Below are 21,477 nucleotides of genomic sequence, written 5' to 3'. Positions count from 1 at the left end.
CCAAGAAGAGCAAATTTGTCATCAAAAGACCAAATTTGTCCTCAAGAAGACCAATTCACTCTCCAAAGAAGCTCAGATTGATTGAAATTGACTCATTTAGGACTTCCACGTGCATTGTTCAAGCTTCATTTTGACACCAATCATCCTTAACATATTGACAGTATATCCATCTCTTTCTAATCTACATCCAAAATTTGATGATTTTTCTCTGATTTTTTTTTTCAATTCAATATCAATCAGTTTAAGGTTAAGTTCCTTAAAATAGAGCTCACAAATACAATTGCAAAAACAAATGTGAATGTATTTGTCTCTTTTTTTCATTGTTTTGTGTTAGAAAGAGATGGATATAGAGTTGTCAGGACTTCAGTTTAGAGTACAGACTCCACTAGAGTCCGACTTCCGGGACTTCGGGACTCCAGGACTCGGGATTGAAGTCTGGAATCCGGAGTCCTGTAGTCCCAGAGTCTGCTTAACTCTAAATTACTATATATCCAGTCAAGAATCAGTAAAAGACTTCAAGAACCAAAGTAATCCAGCTTAATATTCCTAATTGTGCCCTTGCTCATTCGGGATTTTCATGATATTAGTTTTTGTGGATTTAGCTTTGAAAGGTTTTGCGATGCTTTGGAGTCATGGAGGAAAAATTGGGAAAAATTATGGAAAAGCTATCAACATCCAGGAGGATAGAATTTTTTAGGAATCTTCCAGGTGGGAATGCTATGACATCTTTTATGTGCAAAAGTTCAGAGACTTCCAGGTGGAAAAGCTCTTTAGCTGAACTTAGCTGAACTTCCAGGTAGGAATCTAGCTGAACTTCCAGGTGGAAAAACAAATTGAACTTCCAGGTGGAAATCAAGCTGAACTTTCAGGTGGAAATTTAGCTGAACTTGAAAGATAAAAGTCAAATTGAACCATCAGGTGAGAAAACTCATTAAACTTCCAGGTGGAAAAGTTAAATTGAAGTTCTAGGTGGAAAAGCTCAATTAGACTTCCAGGTGTAAAATTGCACTGAACTTCCAGGTTTAAAAGCTAAATGAATCAATAGCTAGAAGAGTTAATTGAACCTTCCAGTTGGAGAACAGTACTCAACTTCTAGAATAGAAGCGTTCAGTGAGCTTCCATGTGGGAACTTCCAGGTGGGAATGCTTAAAGACATTTTGTCCAAAACTTAATTTTTCCTCACATTTTCCCCAAACTTTTTCATTTAATTTAAATTTCCTATCAAATTTGACATCATAAATGGATCCTCATTCTCAATAAATTGGCCGAAAATTCATTGTTTACATTTTGTGATTTTTGGATATGGAAAATTTGTTTCTTTATTTTTACTTTTATTTTTTGTTGTATTTCATGAAGCAGAATTTCAAAAAAATTCATTCACATTTTTTTAATTTTATTAATTTTTTTTCACATTTAACTTTATGGAATTTTTTTTTTTTTTCATCTTACACACTTTTTTGTTTATTTTAATAATTTAGCTTATTTAGCGATAACAGCGAAATGATAATTTTTTTTTTGTTTCCTTTTTTCCTTAATTTTTCACTTTTTTTTTTGTTCCTTATATAAAAAAATGGCAAACACTTTGTTGTGAATGAGATATAAAAATTTTTTTTTTCATATTTTCTAAGCATAACCATTGTAATATTCCCGTGCTTGCTATTCACACGACATGATGCTATGAATTTGACTAAGTTTTGATGGTAGACGTTGCTTCTTTGAGAATTCATCCTCAAATAATGTCACGGATAGTTGCTCGTTGTATTTTACGGCATACAAATATAGCTCGTGTAGGGCGTTGTTTGTGTTAAATTCAACTGTGTGAAGCTAAAATTGAGATTAGAATTGATTTTTATTAGTAAAATGATGATTTTCGAAAAATAATTTTTCGATTTTCGAATTTCGAATTTCGAATTTCGAAAGTGAAATTTTCGAATTTCGAAAGTGAAATTTTCGAATTTCGAAAGTGAAATTTCTATTTATCAATTTTCAATTTTGAAAGTGAAATTTTCGATTTTCGAAAGTGAAATTTTCGATTTTCGAAAGTGAAATTCGAATTTCGAAAGTTAAATTCAATTTCGAAAGTGAAATTTTCGAACTCCAAAATTCTTGATTTTCGAAAATAATTTTCGAATTTCGAAAATAATTTTCGAATTTCGAAAATAATTTTCGAATTTCGAAAATGATTTTCATTAACTTACTCTCGACTCCTCATTGAGCATGGCATTCATGTCTTGATCTGAAATTGCTGGCATATCTCTGATATCACAATAATATCGTTCCACCCACTCTCGGTAACATGGAATATCTTTGGCGTAGAGTAGCTTTGAGCTTGGTGAGTCTTTTCCTGTTGGATAGAATGGTAAATGAGGTTAGAATCTGGTAGGAATATGAAGGCATAAGGACTTACCTAGTCGATGGTCTGATGTTGAACATGAGTCCATGAATGTCTGTGCAACTACCGATAAACATGAGTCAACGATATTTGACTTGTGTACATCAAATACGAAATTCGGATTTTTAATTAAATTCACCCAGAATCTGAAAAGAATTTCAATGATATTTTGATTAAAATTCTGCAAGGTATGGACAGGGGTCACCAGGGGTACTTACCTTAATGGCAATGAGTTAGATTTCCATGTATGTACAACTTGTGGATCGGTGATGCCATGCAACATGGCTTGATCGTCAAGAAAATCAAAGATATACTTAATTGCGAGTGGTAGGGCGGAGCCGCGATGTGCTGTACTAAAGATTGTCTCAATCAGGTCATCAACGAATTTTTGTACGGCACCTGGAATGGAAGGTTGGATTAGATTGGAGTTTTGAGGTTAGAATCTCAAATTTTGAGGTTAGAATTCTAATTTTTGAGGTTAGAATCTTTAAAATTTGAGGTTAAGTTCCCTAAATTTTGAGGTTAAGATCCTCAACTTTGAGGTTAAATTCCTCAATTTTGAGGTTATTATCGTAAAATTATAGGTTAGGATCCTAATTTTGAGGTTATAATCCTAAATTTTGAGGCTGGAATCAAAAATTTTGAGGTTAGACTCCCAAACTTTGAGGTTATCCTCGCAAAATTTGAGGTTAGAATCCCAAATTTTGAGGTTAGAATCTCAATTTTGAGGTTAGAATCCCAAATTTTGAGGTTAGAATTCTCAATTTTGAGGTTAGAATCCTAAATTTTGAGGTTAGAAGTATTAAATTTTGAGGTTATAATCCCAAATTTTGAGGTTAGAATCCCAAATTTTGAGGTTAGAATCCCAAATTAAATTTTGAGGTTATGTTAACAAATTTTTGAGGTTAGAGTATTAAAACTCTAGCTATTGACTTACCCTTAGTTGCCAGTAACCTAGTAAGATAAATTTCACTAACAAGCTTATCAGCCCTCTCTCCCTCCTTCTGTTCGGAATCATGATGCTTAACTAAATGCCAATATTTGACACCATTCTCGCCTGAATCATAATTGAGTGGTGATCCAGCACGACTAAATGGCGGTGATGTTGAATTATATTTTGATGAATTGAGCGTTTCATATTTGTACGCTGATTTTTCATTTTTCTCACTCAATATGGACAGATTATAGTTACTTGATTGCTGTTTACTAACAAGCGTAAGGAATGCACCATCTGGTACACGATAGTGATATAGAGTATTTAATTTCTTCCATTCATTGTCATTCTTTGACGTTGAGTCTTCATCATAGAGTATTACGCGACCTGAACTTCCAGTTCTCCATTCGAGATCGACTTCATCGCGTTTTGGACGTTGACTGTAGGGACAGGCGCGGTAAATTGTGTCGAGAATCTTTTCTTTAACCTAAAAATATATGGAAAATTTGAGGTTAGAATTTTGATAATTTTGAGGTTAGGATGACAATTTTGAGGTTAACACGGGGAAATTTGAGACAATTTTGAGGTTAGGATGGGGAAATTTGAGACAATTTTGAGGTTAGCATGGGGAAATTTTGAGGTTAAGGTGACAAATTTTTGAGGTTAGGTTGACAAATTTTTGAGGTTAGGATGACAAATTTTAGAGGTTACGATAGCAAATTTTTGAGGTTAGGATGACTAGTTTTTGAGGTTAGGATGGCAAATTTTTGAGGTTAGGATGACAAATTTTTGAGGTTAGGATGACAAATTTTTGAGGTTATCTTACCTGTGAGATAGTATCGCAATCGAGAACCTTAACAGGAACATTTTCACATGTCATATTATCCAATTGATTACAAAATATTGGCGGTTGTGCTATTGATGCATAAATCGACATTTGTTTATATTCAATCAGTTGCCGGATCAATTTCTCTTCGCTTAACGAGTATCGTGCCTCATGTGTGACAGCATCGACTGGTCCCTTATCAACCTGTGATTTGAGTGCCTGGAACAGCATATAAAGTGGCTCACCGGCACACTCTTTAAGAAATTTATGTAAAAGGAATGTAAACCATGCGCTCAACATCTTTTCAGCAACTGATTCCGTTCGTCTAAGTAAAAGTTTTGGATGTGACTTTCCGTCAATGCATTTTTCAATTAATTCAGCTAAAAGTGTCTTGAGGATGTCTGTACAATATTCGAGTTTTGATTGGAGTGTTATCATTATTAAGGATGCTACGTTGACGCGCTCACGCATTGAGAAATATCTGTGGAAATAAAATGATATTTTAGTCAAGGTTTGACACTTCTGGACTGATCGAGGATTCAAAAGACCCTGCAGACCCAAACCAGACACTTCTGGACTGATCGAGGATTCAAAAGACCCTGCAGACCCAAACCAGACACTTCTGGACTGATCGAGGATTCAAAAGACCCTGCAGACCCAAACCAGACACTTCTGGACTGATTGAGGATTCAAAAGACCCTGCAGACCCAAACCAGACACTTCTGGACTGATCGAGGATTCAAAAGACCCTGCAGACCCAAACCAGACACTTCTGGACTGATTGAGGATTCAAAAGACCCTGCAGACCCAAACCAGACACTTCTGGACTGATTGAGGATTCAAAAGACCCTGCAGACCCAAACCAGACACTTCTGGACTGATCGAGGATTCAAAAGACCCTGCAGACCCAAACCAGACACTTCTGGACTGATTGAGGATTCAAAAGACCCTGCAGACCCAAACCAGACACTTCTGGACTGATCGAGGATTCAAAAGACCCTGCAGACCCAAACCAGACACTTCTGGACTGATCGAGGATTCAAAAGACCCTGCAGACCCAAACCAGACACTTCTGGACTGATTGAGGATTCAAAAGACCCTGCAGACCCAAACCAGACACTTCTGGACTGATCGAGGATTCAAAAGACCCTGCAGACCCAAACCAGACACTTCTGGACTGATCGAGGATTCAAAAGACCCTGCAGACCCAAATCAGACACTTCTGGACTGATCGAGGATTCAAAAGACCCTGCAGACCCAAACCAGACACTTCTGGACTGATCGAGGATTCAAAAGACCCTGCAGACCCAAACCAGACACTTCTGGACTGATCGAGGATTCAAAAGACCCAAAGTACTTACCTATTGCTTTCTAATGTCCTAATAAACAGCAACAAGAATGTCTTATTCATTATAAGCTGTCCAAATAGTCTCAATCCCTTCTCCTTTCTCGCCAATTCAATTCGTTCCTGCAATAGCCGATCATGATCTTGCACATTTGGAAATAGAATATTCATAGCATATTTCTGATAATTAAGGAACGGAATACCGCCGGATGTTAAGTCACCAGTCAAATCAGTCATTTCCGTTTGCAGTTCAGCAAATGCTTCCTTACATTCAGCTGCGACACGTAATTCAAGTATGTCCATTTGTTCCTGCATATTCTTAAGCACACGATTCGATTCACTTGTCTTCTTCTTATAAGCAATAAGCAGTCCAATAATAAAGACAATGACAATGAATATAGCAACAGTTATCATAATCAGCGTATGCTTGCCAAGATTATTCAGCAGCGTAGGCTGTGCATAGCTTAATATTCCAATATCAAACTCTAATGTCTGTCCAATTTTGACAATAACTGGAACATCATCGATTCCATCAGCTGGTGGCTTACAAGTAAGCTGTTGACGGGACAGTGATGTGATGTTGCAGATCTGATTACCAATTGTGACTGTGACGTCACTTTCCTTACATGCTCGATCCAGATTCTTACCATTAATTGTCAAATATTCACTATTATAGTATTTTTTCTCATTAAATTTATAATAAATTGGATCTGGATATAACTGGAATGGCTGATTAGTCTTACTAAGATTTTGTGTAGCTATGACGTCATCCATTTGAAATCCGTACTCAAGATGCAATGGATGATCACCAGTCAACCATTTACCAAGTATATCACCAGCTAGAGGTTCAGCACTTAGTGCCAATGCATATGAATCAGACAATGGACTAAAGTCACTCAACCTTAATGTGTACGGTGACCTTTTGTACCTTCGGACGTCACTCAATTGTAGTGTCTGTGGACTATCACCATTCATCATATTTGGCACATCCATTTCAATCATTGGTGAGTCACAGTGCATCTCAATGTCACTAATGATGACACATGGTGAGCTGAACATTCGGTCACGATAATAGACATACATGCTTGGCATTTGGATTGACTTGAAATTTTTACCAATGACTGTTATTTTAATGCCACCGGACGGGATGCCTTTTGGAAATAGTTCATTGTTGATGCCACTTGTAGCTACTGATATGGTCGGGTCATTTACATACTCAAATTGTACGCTGTTAAGTTGACGCTCGCCGGAATCAAATTCCATTTTTATGAAGCCTTTTGTGTGCTGTGTGGATGGTGATGTACGGCAGAATGCATCCTTAACGTCTGTCGACAGGATTTCACATCTTAAGCCATTGATTGAGGCACGAATGAGACTGCCGGCATTTAAGTGATTACCGCGGATGTGGATACGGGTACCGCCACTCATTGGACCAAATTTAGGCTCAAAATCGTGAATGACTGGATCGACAAACTCAAAATCGCCGCGGGATTCGCCGCGGAAGTCTTGGACTTGGACGACAATCTTGCCGGCACGATAAGCCATTGTGCCTGGACCTTCGACACGGCACACAATTTGACGTGTGTCCAAGTATAATTCACGGTATGGTAAGCAGTCAATTCCGGCTATTTTTACACCTGAATAAATGTCACTAAAGTTCTTGCCCAAGTTGATTCCGGTGATTGTTATGTTAGTGCCACCCTCCCATGGACCTGTTTTGGGTGCAAAACTGTGAATTTCAGGATTTGGACATGTTTGAAGACGATTAAGCCAATCGACTGTGCCTTCAGATCCTTTACATTGTTCCTCGACTTCACAGGTGTTGGATGATGAACACCAACCGCATCCGTATTTTGCTGGTAGTGCAAGACACATGCCACAACTGTCGGCCATGTCACGACATCTAAAATTAGAAAGAGAGAATAGTGTGAATTAATGTGGATTTTTGAGGTTAGGTTAGGTTAGGTGTGGGTTGGGTGTCTGGGTTGACTGTTTGAGTTGATCGTTTGGGTTGGGTGTCTTGGTCAAATGTCTAGTTTAAGTGTCTCGATTAAGTATCTATGTTAAGTGTCTAGGCTAAATGTCTAGACTCCATGTCTAAGCTAAGTGTCCATAATAAGTGACTAGACTAATTGTCAGTACTAAGTGTCCAGAATAAGTATCCAGTCTTAACTAAGTACCTAGGCTAAGTGTTTATACCAAGTGTCCTGACTAAGTATCTAGAATTAGTGTCCAGGCTAAGTGTCCAGAATAAGTGTCGATTCTAAATGGCTAAATGTCTAAGGTACGTTTCTAAGGTCTCAGCCAAGTGTCAAGACTAAATGTATAGGCTAAATGTCGAGACTATGTTTATAGACTAAGTGTCTAGGCTAAGTGTCAAAAGTCTAGGCTAAGTGTCTAGGCTAAGTTTCCAGAATAAATATCTAGACTAAGCTAAGTTTCTATTTTGGTTCTTGACTAAGTGTCTATGATGAAGTGTCTAGGCTAAAGTGTCGCGACTAAGTATCTAGGCTATGGTGTATTGACTAAGTGTCTAAGCTAAGTATTCAGATAAAGTTTCTGAATCAAGCGTTTAGTGTAAGCATCCAAATTTCAAGATTAAGTGTCTATGATGAATTGTCTTGAATAAGTGTCTAGGCTATGGTGCCTTGACTATGTGTCTAGGCTAAAGTGTCTCGGCTAAAGAATAGTAATAAGTACTTAATGGTCCGTAAAAGACAATCAGCATTGAATCTCATAAAAGCCATCAATTCCTTTTTTATCACTTCCGTATCGTCATATCACAAGTACCCAAAATAAAGTCCACAACACAACACACATAAAAATAAAAGGAAATATTCAGTTCAATAACTTACCTATAAATCACAACATGTATATTATGTGGATTATCTAAAGGTTTTGCACCATCCCAAATAACAGCAAATGGTGCCGTAATATGAGCGGGTTTCGATGTATACATAAATTCCATAGAATCACAATAGATTGTATCACCAAGAAGTTGTGCATTAACACTCGATACACGTCCCTCAATATTAAATTGACATACATATCGTGTCTGTACAATTGAATGTCCAATAACATGCACGCGTACTTTAACTGATCGTTTAACACCAGCTGGTACAAGAATTTCAGTTCCAAGATCTGTTACATTAATAGCTGGACAAAATGCCGGTCCGGAACGATATGATGGTCCCATACGATTTACACCATTAACCATAATGTCATTACGGCAATTCTCAGCTGTATCATGCGTACAACGGTGCGTATCAACACACCAATCACATGGAAATAATGATGATACACAACGGGTACATGATAGATGGGTTGAACAGTCAAAGAATGTAAAATTTGTAAATACAAGATCGGGACCGCTTGCTGTTTTGACGCTCAGACGTGCTGTAAAGTGATCTGCAAATATGGATGTGGGAAAAAAAATTTATTAAAAAAATCAGTTTTTTTGGGCAATTTTTTAAAGTTTTTAAGGATGTAGTGTCAGTGGTGGGCAACCTTTGTGACACGGTACACTAATACAGGGCTGGACAACCTGTTTTATGATCTGGAACACCTTAATGGGAAGCTTTGAACGAAACAGCACACGACATGCGACTTTTGGCATTTTTTAAGTATTGCAGCACCCAGGTTGACCACAGCTGCACCTAAGTGTGCCACGGCAAACTTTTACAGTTCTGGATAAACTTTTTTAAATCCGGCACAACTTAGTGGTTAGACTGAACTGAAATGTCACATAACGAAAACTTCAGGCCATTTCCAAGTACCGTGGCACTTAGGTTGTCTATAACTGCATTAATATGGATCGCAGCACAACAGGTTGTCCACCACTGGACACATAAAAAGTTTGTATTGTTTTTTTGGATGAGAACAAAGTTTCATTTTCTTGACGAGAATAAAAAAAGAAGGAAAATTATCTGATGAAAATCTCGACATTTTCTTTTCTCAATTTTCCTTGTCTTATTCTGTTTCCATAAGTCCAAAAAGTTTTTTTTTTTATCTCCGAAAACATTTTTAAGAAATAAAATAAAATAAAATAAAAAAAAGTTTTTAGGATGTCTAAATGGGCCACTTGGGTGGAGTTAGGATGAAGAGCTTTTTGTGGGAAATTGGAATGTGGGAAAGTTAAAAGGAAAATGGAAATTTGTGGACGCAAAATTACGTAACTGGGAGTTTACGTACGTAAAATTATGTAATTAAAGATTTACGTACGTAAAAATTGTAAATATGACATTACGTACGTAAAAACTACGTACGTAAAAGCTTCATTAAGTTTACATTTTACGTACGTAAATGCTTACGTAAGTTCACATTTTTACGTACGTCAAAGCTTACGTAAGTTAAAATTTTACGTACGTAAATTCTACATAAATTTACATTTTACGTACGTAAAAGCTACATAACCTAAATTTTATCTCCATAAACTTATTTAACCCACATTTTACCCCCTCCCAAAATCTGCCGCCAAACTTTCAACAAGTCGTCAATGCTCGAAATTCATAAATTTTAATTCTTCTTAACAAAGCTTACTGTTCTGGTTCTCTTTTTAAAACTTTTATCTAATTTTATCCAGTTTATAACAATATTATCAGTTTAATCTCACAAAAGAAGCAGCTCAGTTGTCACTTCCCACTCGATTTTAAATTGACTTGTGTATTTCACAGTTAGTGCTCCAAACTGAGCAACAAATGACGTCATCAAAATGTGAGTTTTAGGTGAATTTTGTGGTGAGTTTACATTGAATTGTGGTAAGTTTACATTTCAGCAACTTTAAAGCTTCTCAAAGGCCCAAAACACCCAAAAATGCCCACCTGACCCCTTTTAAATCCACCCCATTACCCTCACTTCCAACATCCAACTTCACCCACGTCTGCACAAAAAAAACAAAAACAACAAGTCACTTTCAACATCCGATTCCGTTCCTTCCGTTTTATTCTTTTTTTTTGTTGCTGAAGAGCATCAGGAAGTAAATAAATCAAAAAAAAGGAGATAAAGTTGAGCATTATTCGGTTCGAGTGCTTGTTCGATGACAAAGTGTTGAATTGGTCCACAAATAACAAAAAAATAAAGAAGGAACTGAATGGATTCTTATCGGTGTCTATTGTGTCGCTTAAACTTTTTTTTAATGATTTGTGACTTTATTTCAGTAGTTTTTGGGTTTGTTGTTGTTTGGTGATGATGTTGTGGATGGAAGTGGGGGATAAAGTGGTGAACTTGGGGATTTTTGGTTGATTTTGAAGAGGGTTGAAGTGGTGAATTTTGAAGATTTGGGGATTATTGGGGATTATTGGTGAATTTTTGGGCATTTTATAAGAACTTGTGGGGATGTTTTTGGGCAAAAATGTGTTATATTTTAGGCAATATCAACCAAATTGTGGGTAATCTTTAATATTTGAGGAATATTCAAACAATGTGGGTGATACAACTACGTATTTTGTACGTACGTAAATGGTCTACGTATATTTTACGTACGTAATGTTGTTACGTATTATTTTACGTACGTTATATTTTTAAGTACTTTTACGTACGTAATGTTGTTACGTTTTCTTACGTTACCTTCATTTTTACGTACTTTTACATACGTAATGATTCAAATTATCCTTTTCAAAAAAAGCAATAGATCTGACTATATCTAACCCTCAAACTCGACTACAACCAACTCAATTTCCACTCAAAATTTTCTAAAATTACTTCACTACTCAACTTCTAAATTTTGATTAATTTTTCATCAAAATTTTCCCAAAATAAGCCACAAAAAAAGCCAATTTACTTTAAAAGTCAACCCAAAAATGATCTTTTACCGGTTAAATGTCAAAAATTCAACCTTTATCAAACAAATTTTCAAAATAAAAAATCTCAACTTAAAAATAAATTTTTAACATTTTGATGATAAAAAGGTAAATTAACCCCAAAAAAATGAGAGAAAATCTACGTAAAATGTCAGAACATTTTGATGATTAAATGTCAAAAAAAAGAGAGAAAATCCCACCGATTCCCGGTACAGACACCATTATTGAGTGACACACACACACAGACTCGGAAAATTTTTTGAGTTTTCCACTTGGAAAAATTGCCTTAAAAAAAATTAAAATTTCATGAGAATGTCATGTGGAAGGAACAAACGCGTGTCATGGCATGTCACATAAATTTACATTTCACTCATGTGTGTGTGTGTAAGTCACTTGAGATATAAAGAAGTGCTACTTTTGTTTCCATAATTTTTCATCTGAATCGTTCTTGAGTATTGTTTTGTGGATGGATGTTGTGTTGTTGGGGGGTGTGGGGGATGTCGGTTGATTTTTTGGCAATTTAAGAAGTGTATTTTTTGTGGATCTAAGGATGTGTATGGATGGGGGATTTTTAAGTGGAGATTAATTTAAATTTACGGAAAATTAAAGCATTCGAAAAAGTACGGATAAAATTGGAGGTTACGTAAGAATACGCAGCAACATAACGTACGTCAGAATCCGTAGCAACATTACGTACGTGAAAATACGTAGTTACAATACGTATGTAAAATTACTTAGTAAAAATTACCTACGTAAAAAAGTACGTTGCCACAAAAAAAATTAACTTTGCAAACTTAAAAATATTCCGTAGCAAAATTACAGATTTATCAATTTGTTGGTTTCGTAAAAGTAGGTTAAAAATGAAATAAAAGTACGTAGCAGCAATATGCACGTCAAAATCTGTAGGTTACTTAAAAGTATGCAGCAACAACAATTACTTAAGAATACGTAACAACAATACGTAATTAAGATTATTTAAGAGCACTTAGCAAAATTATGCAATTAAGAGTAATTAGTAACATTATGTACGTAACAACAATATGTACATAATTACAATATGTACGTAGCAACAATTTGTACATAGGAAAGTACGTAGCAAACAATATGTATATAAAAAATTACGTAGTAACAAACACGTACGTAAGAATACGTAATAAAAATACGTACGTAAAAATTTGTAGGTTACTTAAGAGTACGTAGCAACTTTACGTAAGTCACATTGCGTAGAAATAAGTACGTACGTAAGAAAGAACGTAACAATTTTACGTATGTTAAAATGTACGTATGTAATTAAGTACGTATCAAAAATTCCTATACGTAAGAAAGTTCGTAGAGACAAATACGTACGTAAGAAGTTACGTAGCATCAATTCCGTACGTAAGAATAATACGTAGAAACAAATACGTACGTCAAAATTTGTAGCTTAAGTAAGAATACGCAACAACAATTACGTACATAAATGTAAATTGAAACTTTGTCCTCAATCCTGCAAATTGAACATTTCTACAAACTATATACAGTCTTAGAGCATGGAACTGATCAAGATAGACCCCAAAATACTCAAAATCTCTCAAGTCAGTTCCACATCCTCAACAAAAATCTCAAATATCATCAAAAAGCATCAAAATATTCAACTCACGTTTTCCAGGTTCAATTTGCGGAAGTAAATCCGTCCTCGGTGTGGTACAATTAACAATATTTCCATTTCTCGTTGCATTTGTCACAATTGTCTTTTCCTTAGTCGAAAAAGCACATACTAAATGTTCCTTTAAATTTGGTAAATGATCAATAACAAGTTCCAAATTCCTAGCCGTCGTCCTCTGTAGCTGATGTGGAGTCACGGACGTAATAAATGTACACTTGCCATTCTTATAATTAACCCAATAAAGTGGGTCATTTCCATCATCCTGACAATTGGACCTTAATGTACACTTGTTCTCGGACGAGCACCATCCACAATATGAATCACGTGCTGATAAGCATTCACCACATGTCTTATGGACACTACATTCATGTACCCGTACCTTACTGATCTTCTTCTCGCTCATCACGTAAACATTCATGTCCTTTTTATCAAAAAACATGTCAGGATTTATGGATGATCCCTCATCAATGACTATGTCTGCATACTCAACAGCTGTATTTGCATTCTCAACTGTCAGCTTCTTCAAATGTCCTTTGGCAGTTCCAATAAATACAACTGTAAAACTTGATGTTGTTGTTGCTGCAATTGCTGTTATTTCTGTATTAAATGTTGCTGCTGCTGCTGCTGTAACTGGCATTTCACCACCAAGTGGTGAGTTTACATCAAGTCCACAAAAGTCTTCACTAAGTGACTGTAGACGTGTAGCTACACATTTCATTGATGGTGATATAAAGTCAAGTCCACGTGATCCTTCACCATTAAAGCATGCCTTAATATTTTGCATAAATTTACGTCGAATTGACTTTAAGGAATAGACACAAAGTGCACTACGATTTGATGCTTGATGTCCGTTGGACTGACTGAATAAAGCATACAGCACATCGTTATTTGTCTCAATGTTAAGGCTCTCAGCTAGGTCCTGTCCAGCACGTCCGAGGAAGGCTGCCTGTATGCTGTTGTATTTCGTACCGTCCTCACTTATGCATTCTATTGGAATCTCCGTATATGAGTAGTAGTTGCTGTCTTCCTGACACAACCTGACCAGCTTACTAATCCACTCGTTGCCGCCTGGCTGCCGTAGCTGATAAGTTAGAAAATATGAAAATTTTTCAGATGAGAAGCCATAGACATATTTGACTGGATATGTATCGCGTGATGCTGTATTGATAAACATTCGGGTACCCGTTGTTACGTGACTGACGGCTATTTGAAACATACGATCTTTTTGGAGACTACGACTTGCTACAGCTGGTATTTCTCCACGATATGGTGAATTGTTGATATAGGTTACGCCAACGTACATTACGGATGTTGTTGGTGGGGCTGAAAAGATTGAGAGAAAAAAAATGGAAAATTAGTTCAGTGTTGGTCAAACTGTGTGCCGAGGCACATTACTGTGGTATTGGGTTAATCGATGTGACTATCAATGATGAGCAACATTTGTGAAGCGACACAAAAGTGAATTTAGTGGTTCACAACCTGTGTGCTGTGGTCCACATTAGTTCAGTGTTGGTCAAACTGTGTGCCGAGGCACATTATTTGATTAATTAAATTAATCAACGTGTTTACGGAAAATTTGCAATAAGTGATGAGCAACCTTTGTGCCATGACACATCTTAATGCAGTGATGGTTAACCTGTGTGTCGCGGCTCATTAATGTAGAATTGGGTTAATAAATAAATCAATGTCAATTTACTATGAATGATGAGCAACCTTTGTGCCACAACACATTTAGTGTATTTAGTGGTGGACAACCTGTGTGTTACGGTCTACTTTAGTGGACAGTGTTGTTCAAACTTGGTGTCGTGACAAAATAAAGTGCTACTAACTTAGTCAATATGAGAATGTGAATTTACTCCAGTTGTGAACAACATTTTACTGTGTCATGGCCCATCTTAGTGCAGTTGTGGGCAACCTATGTGTCTTGACACGTGGAAGAAGTCATGAACCACTGCATGAAGTATGGAATTTTGGTCTTGGCTTGTCACAAAGATGTCCCATAAAAACTAAAAGGTTGTCCATCCCTGTACTAGTGCATTGTGTCACACAGGTTGACCACCCCTGTGTCCCCATCACTTAACCCAATCCCCTGACTTAGTCATCTTGTTCAGTCCACTATTCCGGATTCCATAATTGAGTCCTGCCCAACTCTACCTTAACATCCCATTAACCCCAAACCCCATAATTACCCTTAAAAATTGCACATCAACTTACCAGGTGGTCCAGCTGCAATAAATGCATATGTTGACGCCTCATCATTATTAGCTACAACAGCATCCTGTATCTCCTGTTCAACATTTGAAATGTTTTGCATGGACCGTACATGACATGTACCTTGCGATAATGTTCCACAAACTATAAGATGTGATGATTGATAATCAAGTAATAGAACTTTATTGGTGTTGTCTGTCGGTCGTAGATTAACATTTGGTGGACATTCAATTGGTGAACATTCGGGTGAATCGGGTCGTGGACCGGTTTTTTCGCGTATTTTAACTTCTAGATCGGGTGTGAGTTGATAGAGATTGTTTACTGCTCCTATGTAGATCTGGAATTGAAATGAGAGTTGTGGTTGATTAGTTAAATGTGTATATTGAGGATATTTGGGGATATTTGGGGATATTTGGGGGTTATTTAGGGATATTTTGAGGATATTTTTGGGGATATTTTAGGGATATTTTGAGGATATTTTAGAGGATATTTAGGGATATTTTAGGAATATTTTAAGGGATATTTTAAGGGATATTTTAGGGGATATTTTGGGGAAATTTTAGGGAATATTTTGAGGGATATTTAAGAATATTTTGGAGAATATTTTTAGGAGGAATTTAGGGATATTTTAAGAATTTTTTAGGGGATATTTAGGGATATTTAGGGGATATTTAGGGATATTTTTATTCTAAAATTATGGCTTCATGTATGCATAAATCCCTTCATTTCCCACCATTTTTTTTCTTAATTTCCATTCATTAAATTCGCTGTAAAATTCCTTCAAAACTTCATAAAAAGTTGAAAACTTTTTCCATTAAATTTTCTTTTTATACTTTTTGATTGAAAAATTTTCACAAAAAAAAACGAAGAAAACAAAGAGAAAAAAAACTCGAGTGAAAATCAACTCATAAAAAACAAGTTGACGTAAAAGAAAACCATCAAAAAATTTTCTTCGCGAATAAAACTTTGTCATCAATCATCAGAAAAATAAACACAAAAAAAATTTTCAAATATTTTCCCTTTCACTTTACAAAAAGTTTAAATTTTTTGCATTTTTTTTAGCTTTCCGATTTTATCGCTCAAAATATTTTTTCACCTCAAAAAATTGCTTTTGTCAATTTTCTTCTTTTTTCACATCATTTTTGAAAAATGAAATTGAAATTTCATTTTCTTTTGTATATTTACATTTCCGACATTCAATTTTTCTGACTTTCAATGTCAATTGAGGCGAATAGAGATAGTAAGAAGCGAACAAAAGACTCCGAGGTGATTTTTGATAAGTTTGAGTGAGAATATTGAGAGATAAATTGACATTGTTGTAATGTGCTGTGTATTTTTGGATGCTTTGTGACTCAATTTATGGGATTTCATCAAAAAAATTGAAAGAAGATGAACAAAATTCTGAAATATGGGACTGTGTTTTGGAACAATGCGCTAACCTTTTGTATTGTGCCATGTATTTTTGTGTTACTTTAGAGCTCTACTTTCAGAATCCATCAAAAAATTTAAAATATATGATCAAAATTCTCAAATATGGACACGTGTTATGCAATAATGTTCTAACCCAAAAAATTTCTCGCTTTCTTTACAACAAGAATTGAAAATTAAATTCCAAAACTTACATAATCTCACCAAAAACTCTTAAATCTTCCACCCAAATCCCAAAACAACCCATCGCTCCACCAAAATCCACTCCATATACAACAACAGAATATTATCATCATAAAACGCACATAAAAAAAAGCTCAAAAAGCACACACAATTTCAAATGCGAAATGTAAACAGTACGAGTGAGAAGTAAAACAAAGCTAAAAGGAAGGCAGCAGCAAAAAAAATGAAAATTTAATAAGCGGAGTTGAAAAAAAAATGATTTTTTTTGTTTTTCTTTCGACTTTTTTCTTTACTTCTTCTTCAGGCGACATAAGCTCTGCTTTTTGCGTGTAAACCTTTTAGCCTTCTTTGATTTTCGTGTGACGTTGGAAAAAAAAGTTCTTCATTATTCTGTGAAATTCAAGCACCGATGGATGTATTTCCATCATTTTAACAGGAAAAAATATTGAAGAACGTTTAATGGATGAGTGAATTGTGAGATGTTTTGAGATTTTATAGATAAATTTGAGCTGTTATGCTTGAAAGCATTAAGGTAATGTTATTTAAGGGTTGACTTACTTGATTTCAAGATATTGACAGAGAGTTCCAGGAAAGTGTCAAGTGTTCTTGAGATCAGTTTTGAAAATCTTGTAAATATGAAGGTTGAAGTTGAGGATATTTTAGGGTGCCGTGTATTTTTATACTACTTTTGAGCTCTACTTTCAGAATCAGTTTAAAAAAATTGAAAAAGTTGATGAAAATTCTGAAATGTGGACATGTGTTTTGGAACAATCCGCTAAGTTTTTTAATGTGCCACGCATTTTTAGGCTATTTTTAGCTCTACTTTCAGAATTCATCAACAAAACTTGAAAAAGTTGATCAAAATTTTTAAATATGGACTTGTGTTTTAGAACAATGCGCTAACCTATATTCAATGTGCCATGCATTTTTGTGCATTTTTTGAGGTCTACTTTCAAAATCAATCAAAAAAATTTGAAAAAATTGATCAAAATTCTCAAATATGGACACGTGTTTTAGAATAATGCGCTAACCTCATTCAAAAATACTTTTATATAGTTCTATTGATCTTAGATTGAGTTTTTTCATCCGTAAATGGTTTATGAAGTATAAATTAATCCAAAATGAACCTCAAAAAGCACCAAAATTACAAATTGTTGAAATTATTTCAATTTAGGGACTTTGGCTACCTAAAACCTCAAAATTACTGTTTTTATGTTCATTTTCAATCTCCTTATCATCATCACAATCTACAACACTCTAAAAAAAATATCCAAAAACTTTTTTCCCTCACCCCACAAAGCAGACCCCACTAAGACAAGTCCCCCATTCTAATTTGATTCCGCCTCAAAATTTCTCCATCAGTTTCGAAAGAAACTTTACTAATAATCATAAAGCTTATTGTCTTTACATCTATTTTATGTCTTAAGAAAAAAATCTCTCAAATACACAAAACTTTTCTTGATTGTTGTCATTAGCTAATGTTCATTGTATTTAATTTTATTGTCAAAGTAAAGTCAGCAGCATCAACAGCACAACGATAGTCAATGACTGCTTTTTTTATATATATTTTGTGATTAATTAAAACATCGTGAGATGTTTCTCAATTAATTTTCGGAATCTAATTGACATGAAATATACAGTTTTTGGGGTAATATAGACTCAAAGATACAGTCACAGTCAGCAGAGCGTGGCTCACTAATGTTTTGTAAGAAGACATCCAAAATCAGCCTCAATTTTGTCATTTAAAATTGTGACTTGATTGACATTTCATTGGGTTTACTGTGACAGTACTGAGTACTGCCTATCATGGCATGGTGTGGGGTATGACGGTGAGGACGGAGCTAAAATGGCTTGTGGCTTTGTCGGTGTTCAGCATTTTTGCTAATATATATGATGTGAAATGATTTTGTGATGAAAATTTGTGATTAAGTTCATCAAAAAAAATACGTAAATTGATAAAGTCAAGTGAAATGTATGGCTTGAGGGTAAAATTTTGTGGGTAACCGAATGAAATGTATGATTTTTCTCACGTGTCGGATGAGTAAATTTTGATGTGCTGTGTCTTTTTGGGTAGTTTTAGATGATGTTAAGTGGATTTGATCAAAAAAATTGAATAAAGATGATCAAAATTCTTAAATATGGGAGTGTGGTTTGGAATAATGCGCTAAGCTCGTACAATTTTATGACCTGTGCTGTGTCTTTTAAGGCATCTTTAAGGTATCTAAAATTGAAAAAAGATGGACAAAATTCTTAAATATGGGATTGTGTTATGGAATAATGAGCTATGCTCATACAATATTATAACCTGTGCTGTGTCTTTTAAGGCATCTTTGGATGATGTTTTGTGGATTTGATCAAAAAAATGTAAAAAAGATGGACAAAATTCTTAAATATGGGGTAGTGTTATTGAATAATGCGCTAAGCTCATACAATTTTCTTTAATGTTGCCATAAATGATACAAATTGATCGTAATCTATGATCTATGACATAATCATAAAGAGAGGTTAATTCTGCCTGTCTAAGCATATAAATCCCAAATTTCAAGTTTAATCGACCGATTCTAACCTCAAAATTCAATCAAACTCAAAAATTTCCAAAAACTACACCAAACAATTTCCTCAAGTAAACCTTCTCAATTCCTAATTAAATTTTAATGTTCCATCTTATCCATAAGACTATATCCTTCAAAAATACAATCAACTGTGATTTTAAGGACCCGAAAATTTTATACCCAAAATCATAAACTCGTCGCCTTTTTCCTTCCTTCCAAGATGTTTCACCCCTTAACAAAAAATATCCACACACAAGCTTCTCTCATGTTGAATCATAAAAATTTCATAAAATAAGCACAAACATTTTATCCTCTTCATTATCATCATCAAAACTCACCCAAAAAAATACAGAGAATAATAATCCTTTTTCACTTTTATGGCTCCTCTTATCAGTAAAAATGGCAAAATAAGAAGATGATGAAAATTCTCCAAACAATTCATTTAGACAGTGATTAATTGCAAAACGACATTGAGAGAATGAAAGCATGTGTTTATGTGTGTACAGAATGATACGGAATTAGATGTTTGGGAGGCTTTCTTTGCTTTGTTTGGGGATGCGTTCAATGTTTACACATGGAAACGTGTATTGTGTGTGAATATTGGGATATGTGAGGAAATTAGGTGATCAAGAAGAGTACTTGAGGATTATTTTTTGAGGTATTTGTTGAAATTTTGGGTTAATGTTGGAGATTTTCATGAAGTGCCGCATATTTTTGAGTTTAATATTGTCAGCTTTATCAGATTTTGTCAAAAAATTCTAGAAAAAATGGACAAAATTTTTAAATACGGGCACGTGTTTTAGAATAATGCGCTAAGCTCATATGGAAAAATGCTCTAATTTGCATCAGATTCTTAGAAATAAGAAAAGAGTACTTGAGATTAGATTGAGAGGTTTTTGAGCAAATTTTGACTCAACGTTGGTGATTCTCATAGAGTGCCGCATAGTTTTGAGTTTGGTTTAATTAGCTTTATTAGAATCCATCAAAAAAATTTAGAAATATTGGACAAAATTTCTAAATATGACCACGTGTTCTACAATAATGCGTTAAGCTGTTATGTAAAAACTGCTTTTATTGCCGTTTAAGCTCTGATAGTGAACTTATTTAATGTATATGAGCTCGAATGCTGTTTAACAGACCCAATAATCAAGTATTTCAGCTATAAACCTCATCATAGCACACCAAGTGATCAAAATTGACAAATTTTTCACTTAAAATTCAATCAAATTTTATGATTACCGAGTCTTAGTGTCAAAAAAGCTTCTTAAAACATCACATTTAATGCCATAAAATCATAAAATCTGACATTTTTAACAGCTTTCACCCAAAAGTCTTCCACTCAAGCTCTTAAGCATCCCCAATAAATTCCCCATTTTCAAAATCCTTTCCTTTAATCCAACACAATAAAAAATCACAACAATTTTTTTTAAGATCCAAACCAATTTCGAATCTCAAATGTTTATATGTGAGAGAAATGTGATCTAATGTACACATATAGCAATAAAAGTAAAGAAAAATAGAGATTATATCGCTGCTGACATAATAACAATAACAAGTAATGACGATGATGATGATGATGCGATGAGAATGACTCATCAATATCCCCAAAACTATGTATGTATTTGTGCTTTACGGAAGGCTCATAGAATGTCGCTTATCGATAGTGGGGAAGGAAGTGATATTGTGGATTATTATGAACTTTTTTTTTATTCTATTTTATTTTTTATGGAAAGAGTTTTGCTGTGAATTGATTTTCGTGTTGTGCTTGTTTGAGGGAATTTTCTTATACGATGGATAACATAAAGCTTTGATTTCATGGAAAAGAATTATTTGGAGAGGAAGAAGAGGATTAAGAGATGGAATTATTGATATTTTTTTGATGGGTTTTGAGAGTATTTTTATGAGTTTTTTGAGGGATTAGGATTGAGAAATGTGGAATTACTATGGATTTACTATGTGAAATATGAGATATTCTTAATAGACAATGAGGATACTTTTCTAAATGAGCAATCTCGTCTAAATGACCATCCTCATGAGAATGCTCACAAAGTTGATCAAACTTATTCAATTAATATTGATTAAAAGTATGCTTCTTGGCTATTTGAGGTTTGATGCGCCTCAGAAAAGTGACATTCTTGAGATACAATTTCAGTCATTAATGAG

At 34.8% G+C, this 21,477-nt stretch overlaps 1 protein-coding gene across 1 annotated transcript in view; it reads right to left on the bottom strand.

Moving 5' to 3' along the window:
- Positions 1-1,093: 1,093 nt before the first annotated feature.
- PlexA (plexin A) overlaps positions 1,094-21,477 on the bottom strand; it is an 81,223-nt gene continuing 60,839 nt past the window's right edge. The window contains exons 4-13 of the mRNA XM_070635641.1: positions 15,155-15,488; positions 12,935-14,263; positions 8,353-8,905; positions 5,514-7,400; positions 4,153-4,633; positions 3,330-3,813; positions 2,611-2,791; positions 2,408-2,538; positions 2,199-2,344; positions 1,094-1,824 (exon numbers count right to left, since the gene is read on the bottom strand). Coding sequence (XP_070491742.1) covers positions 1,657-1,824; positions 2,199-2,344; positions 2,408-2,538; positions 2,611-2,791; positions 3,330-3,813; positions 4,153-4,633; positions 5,514-7,400; positions 8,353-8,905; positions 12,935-14,263; positions 15,155-15,488 — 5,694 coding nt within the window. The 3' untranslated portion in view covers positions 1,094-1,656. The remainder of the gene's footprint in view (positions 1,825-2,198; positions 2,345-2,407; positions 2,539-2,610; positions 2,792-3,329; positions 3,814-4,152; positions 4,634-5,513; positions 7,401-8,352; positions 8,906-12,934; positions 14,264-15,154; positions 15,489-21,477) is intronic.

The sequence above is a fragment of the Chironomus tepperi genome, unplaced genomic scaffold (assembly GCF_022539635.2).
Source record: "Chironomus tepperi strain 1889 unplaced genomic scaffold, CSIRO-AGI_Ctep_v1 contig_7, whole genome shotgun sequence".
In the NCBI taxonomy this organism is placed as follows: Eukaryota; Metazoa; Arthropoda; class Insecta; order Diptera; family Chironomidae; genus Chironomus; species Chironomus tepperi.
This window is presented reverse-complemented; position numbering and strand designations above follow the sequence as displayed.